Genomic DNA, 5,666 nt, shown 5'->3' on the forward strand with positions numbered 1-5,666 from the left:
TCTCGCATCTAAAGACAAATTCTTCACTCATGCAGGAGCTATGCCCATCCATCAAACTGGTGTTGGTTTTATTTGGACACCCCCCACTCCATTCATAAACTACAAGCTTATTTTCTTTTTGCAAGTACAAAAATTACATTCTGAAATTTATATCTTTGGTCGAAATAACGTACAACTTCAGGTGGATGAAGTTTACAAAGATTTTAGTTGCATGTATATTATCCTTCATCTGATAATCTACGAGTTTGAGAAAGACATTTGCAAACAATCCAGGCAACTAAAAAAATCTATTCAAAGTACACAAATGCCCCTTTTATTTAAATAAAGAATACTTAAATAAATAAAATAAAGAGCCCTGTATCCAAGTGATATCTGGAACACCGAAAGGCAGCGTCTCCAACTCAAGAAAAGAAAGACAACGCCTGATCCGACGGTGGGTAATTAAAACCAATTAATCTCATATTTTCTTCAACTCTTGCAGGAAAAAGGCAAAGGATTTAATTCAACTTACCCCACCCAAAGCCGTTTATCTCTTTCTCTCTCCGGGCGACTATTTAACAGCCTTGGCGCGACCGCCTTGGGATCCTATTCGCTCTCCCTCTCCTTCCTTGATCTCTCCTCCTCCCCTTCCCCAACCCAAGTTTCCACCCGCCGGCCTCGTCTCCTCTCCCGCACCCAACCATCTCGACCCACACCCGCAATTTACCGCGCCAAGGGATGACCTCTACACCCGCGGGCGACGTCCTGCCGGCGCTGCCGCCGATCAGGAAGAGGGCGGCGGTGGCCGATCCTACGCCTGACCACGCATCGGCCTCGACGACGACGGTGCCGGAAGCGGAGCCCCTGCCGGCTCCCGTGGCGGCGGAGGAAGAGGTGGTGGCGGAGTCCCGGACGCCGGCTGCGGTGGCGGACGAAGAGGAGGAGGAGGAGGAGGAGGAGGAGCCCAGGACACCGACTTCGGAGGAGAGCAAGCTCCGGCCGCCGACCGAGTGCCCCGGCGCGCCGAGGAAGCCCGTGGCTTTGGTCGGTACGAGGCCATCGCCGAAGCGGCCGCTGCGCTTCTTCGACGTCCCGCGCGACCTCTCCGCCGTGTTCATGGCGCTGCCGCCCAAGAAGCGGATCCGCGCTCCGCCATGCCTAGTCGCCTTCCGCCCGAGGTGCGGGACCGCGTGGGGCCATGGATCGGCGCTGTAGCCCCGGCTGGCCGTAATTTATGGGCTCCATGGTGCAATTGTTCATTTATCGGCGAATTCTTGGAGTTCTTGCGTTCCTCTTCTTTCTTTCTTTCTCTTTCTTGCGGCGGCTTCTTGGTTTCCACGGCCATGATATAGTATAATCTCTAGTGCAAATAATTAACGCGTTATTTTGCCATTTTCTCTGTCTTTCTGATTTTTAGTGGGTTTGTGTGAAGGAGAAATTGTACTAGAATTGAAAAGGTTGGTATTTATATAATATAGGGATGATGATTGGGGAAAAGAACAGGAGTTGTAAGAGAATTTCCTGTTAATTACCGACTATTGCAGCTAACAGTTCTGAAAAATCGTCTGAAGTACACTCTGATGTTCTTTATTTCCGGTTTTCCGTTTAAATCTCTTCGATTCTTGTGCCTGTCGCATCTCGAATTCTACACATGTTGGCAGTCTGACAAAAGGCAGACACTTTCGGTGGTGCCAATTAACTCCTCTGGGCCTGAAGAACAAGGAAAGATTTTTGATCAGTTTAACTGAATTCGCTCAAGTTAATGGCTTTAAGCTGTTGATCGAACTGCCCATTGTGTGGAGGAAGAAAAAATGATTTTTTTCCCTTCGAATTATTGGTGCATCCACGAAGGGAGAAGTAGGAGTATGTAGGAGTAGCATGTATGCAGCGGCGAGCAGAAGAAAATCGGTCAGGTGGAGGGTATGGGTTGGGATGTACTTTTGGTTGTTTTGTCCCAGCACAGCACTGGCGAGAATGAAGAGGAAGATTTGCAGCAGAGAATCTTCTATTCATGAGAACAACATGACATAGGTTTTTCCTGCAAAAAAAAAAATCCCCAGCTGCAGCTGCCTGTTTGCTGTTGATGGCAGCTGCCTGTACGGCATTGGTCAGTTTCAGTGCTGCAAATCTGGTGTTGTTCAGTTAACTGGGCGTCGGTTGGGATTGTTGTGCATGGAGGTGTTGAGATCCATGGGAGAAGGGAAGCGGAAGGAAGGGGCGGTGCGTTGCGTGTTTGACGAGCCATGGATGGATCCTGACTGAGTAAGTGGGAAGGAGAAAGAAGCGGAGGCTGAAAGTTTCCTGGCTTGACTCACTCACATCACACGGGCTGGCTGTTACATTTTGCAGTTACTGAACGCAGGAATAGGTCTCGCCCCCTCCCTGCCTTGTTTTAGCAAAGCATTATTATGCGTGAGAGGGAGAGAGAGAGAGGCGAGGCGAGGCGGAGCAGGCAGGCGTACAGGATGCGTGGTCGTACGTTGGTGGAGTACTTATTAAGCTGGGCAATGCGGTGGCATGCACAGCACGGCCATGGCCAGGCCAAGAGAGGTAGGGGAGGGAGGTGGAGGGATTCGTGCAGAGATAGACAGGCGCATGTGCCGGGGATCGTCAAAGTGGAAGTGGGTAGGGGGAGGACGCGGTGAAGCGAAGAAAGGAAGCCAAGCAAGCAACCGGGGAATCTGAATCCCGTCTCGGTTCCTGCTGCAATCATGAGCTGCCTGCCTGCCTGCCAGCCTCACCAGCAGCCTGCAATCATGCCGGATAATGGACGCTAAAAACCATGAAGAAAATAATACGAGACTAGAAACGGCAGGTCATCCACCGTAAACACCACGTACTCCTAATAATGAGCCACCAACTGTATTACTACATGTCCGCTTCATCTGCTCTGGCTGAGCACTAATCCTAGTTAAGACATGCGATAAATGTCAGAGCGGCCAAGTCCAATGGGTAAGTATACCGGCTAACTAATTAATCACAACCTAGGATTCCTGGGAACACATTGACTTTTGCACTGCCCGGACACCTGCACTGCACGAATGGCGCGTTTTAACCGCAGTAAAAACGCAGCCCGGTACGTACTCTTCTGCAGCAAATGGAGCAAGAGGGAAAAAAAAGGGTTAAGGCGTGCGCCTGAGTTGCGTACCGCGCAGGAGCACGTACGTACCGGGCGACGCAGTAAAAACGTTGCATCTAGTCCTTGGCCTCTGTTCTCGCTGTCCCCTACATTCTCTGACAGACGAGCACAGCACGCAATGCAACGCAATCTGGGCGGCACGACAAATCTGCTGCCGGTTTGCCGTAGCCTGATCTGTGCAGAGTAATTAGATATCTGATCGCCTAGTACAGTACTTATACAGCGTCGTTTAGTTTAAGCTGTCTACTGTGCTCTGATTATCTCTAAGTCTGCTGCAATTATCCGCTAGTACTAGTGATCCGAAGCTGACATCTCAAGTTCGGGACCCAGTCAGGAAAGTGCTGAATGCTGGCTGCCACATGAACATTTTTGACAGTATTTTTTTTTGAGGGAACATTTTTGACAGTATTTTGACAGCTGCTAGTGCATCATATATAGTAGCCAACCTCACTGAACAATTTCGGCAGTACTGAATTTGTGGGAAGATACAATCACTACTAACTAACTTAACTAATTGTTCGCCCTTTTGGGGACTAGCTCAGCCAAGTTTCGGATCTGAGCGCTCAGCCTCGGCCTACATGTTGCTTCCATTTAGGATCACTTTTGCATGTGCAGCATTAATAAAAAGCAACCAATTTGCACTACAATAACCACCTTCCATACGACTCCCTCCACCGGTGAATCTTTTGGTTAAGATGGACAGCCAGTGCAAGTATAGATCCGAACGTGGCCACTTTACCCAACCACTGTCGTCCAGCCAACCAGCTTCCGTTCCAAGATAGCCAAGCAGCCACCGACTGGAGGCTTGAACAAGGTAGTATCTTTGCATCTTGTACTGGAGAAAAAATGAATAGAATACGATCCTATGATGTTACAGCATTGTGTTGTACATGCAATGCGATTTATCTTCGTGCCCAGAATCCTATGTCATTTTCAATTGTGATATACTAGGACAGGTTCTATACGCGCCAACAACATCTTCATGGGACGCGATATATTTCAAACAGGTACTATCAAATTTCAAGGACAATTCATTTATTTGCACCGTGAAAGTGGGTTTAACAAGTACTATTACTTGTTAATTTGTTTTCAGGGTTTGTTTGTGTATTCGTGCAAAGTGCCAATCAGAGATGCAAAAGGAACTGGCACCGGATCCTGCGCACACGCCTTTTCTCTCAGGGTGTGGTGAACTGACAGATGGATGCCCATCACATCACATCAGGAGAGGTAGTGACCAAAGTGTCAGATCTAGTAGAAGGGAACAAATATGCAGCTCTCCCTACCTCTCAGCATTTCTGGGTGTTGCCGACCTGCCGTTGCTCATCAGACGTACTCCACTTCCTTCCATCCCTTTCTTTAGCACACACAAAGGGTCTGTTTGGTTCATGACTAACTTTGCCACAACTAAGCTTAGGCAAAATGTGGCTGCCACAAAAAGTGTGGCTAACAAAATGGCCACCACAAGTGTGGCAAGATTTGGCAAGAAATTGAGTTTATGACATGTGGACCATGTAGCTAGAAAAATGTGACAAAACACAAATGTGGAAATGAACCAAACACATGCCTAAGATATTGTGGCATGCCTAAGTTTAGGCGTGGCAACCTTAGGCTGCAAACCAAACAGGCCCGAAGACTGCCGGGCACACAGAAGCTGCATGCATTAGTGGGTGCTCCGGGACTGTTGCACTTTTGATCCCCCTGCCAGTACATACAGATCTCGTGGAAAGTGGAGTGAGGCCATGGCCATCGGATCCCTGTACAAGTATCCAAAACAAAAGGCACGCTGTTAACTAACAGCACAAAGCTAAAAATGCAAAATAACAGTGATTAGCAGTGACAATTACCAAGCCTTTGCCCCCAAAATGGAGCGCTTTCACCGTCTCTTTGACGGTGCAGGCTGTGCCGCCGCAATCTGGATCTGCAATGTGTACTTTGAGCAAAGATGTGAGCAAGCGCCTTTTGTGCTTTCTTCCCGTCTTCCAGCTGAAGCGACACTCATGAGCGAGCGGTGATCCCCACTTGGCTCCTCGGCCAGCTATCTTGGCACTCAAGCAATGCCATCTCTCGATTGATTTCTTTAGCCTTTTGACCGCCAAAGGTCCAAGGCCTCTGCCTTTTGGCGCACAAGAGCACAAGAGAAGGCGCCAAAGGCGGCACGGCTAGCTATGCATCGGATGCCATGCCATGCCATCGGTCACGCTCACGCCCGTGGACAAAATCACTGTTATGACCTAAAAGGCTAACAAAATCCCAATTTGACCTCGTTTCAAAAAAAAAATTCGTTTCTGACCTTTTTGGGTGACGCCAACATCCCTGGCGTCTGGGTTGCGAAGCAGACGCCAGGGGCCCTGGCGTCTGGCCCCTGGCCCGCACTGCCCGCCTGCCCGTTGACCTGCTGACGTGGCAAAGGGGCCAGACGCCAAGGACCCTGGCGTCTGGCCCTTGTAACTGGATAACCCCACGGGCCCAGCCCACTCATCCCCAACCTCTCTCCCTGGCGGCCGAAGAACAGAGAGCTTTCTCTCTCTCGCCCATCTTCTCCCTCACA

General features: G+C 49.5%; 1 protein-coding gene across 1 annotated transcript; it reads left to right on the forward strand.

Moving 5' to 3' along the window:
* The first annotated feature begins 574 nt into the window (after positions 1-574).
* On the forward strand, positions 575-1,552 carry LOC119339960 (phosphatidylglycerol--prolipoprotein diacylglyceryl transferase-like). The gene has a single exon (XM_037611866.1). The coding sequence runs from the start codon at positions 718-720 to the stop codon at positions 1,192-1,194; it is 477 nt and encodes a 158-aa protein (XP_037467763.1). The 5' UTR covers positions 575-717; the 3' UTR covers positions 1,195-1,552.
* The last annotated feature ends 4,114 nt before the right edge of the window (positions 1,553-5,666 follow it).

The sequence above is a fragment of the Triticum dicoccoides genome, chromosome 7B, assembly GCF_002162155.2.
Source record: "Triticum dicoccoides isolate Atlit2015 ecotype Zavitan chromosome 7B, WEW_v2.0, whole genome shotgun sequence".
Classification (NCBI taxonomy): domain Eukaryota; kingdom Viridiplantae; phylum Streptophyta; class Magnoliopsida; order Poales; family Poaceae; genus Triticum; species Triticum dicoccoides.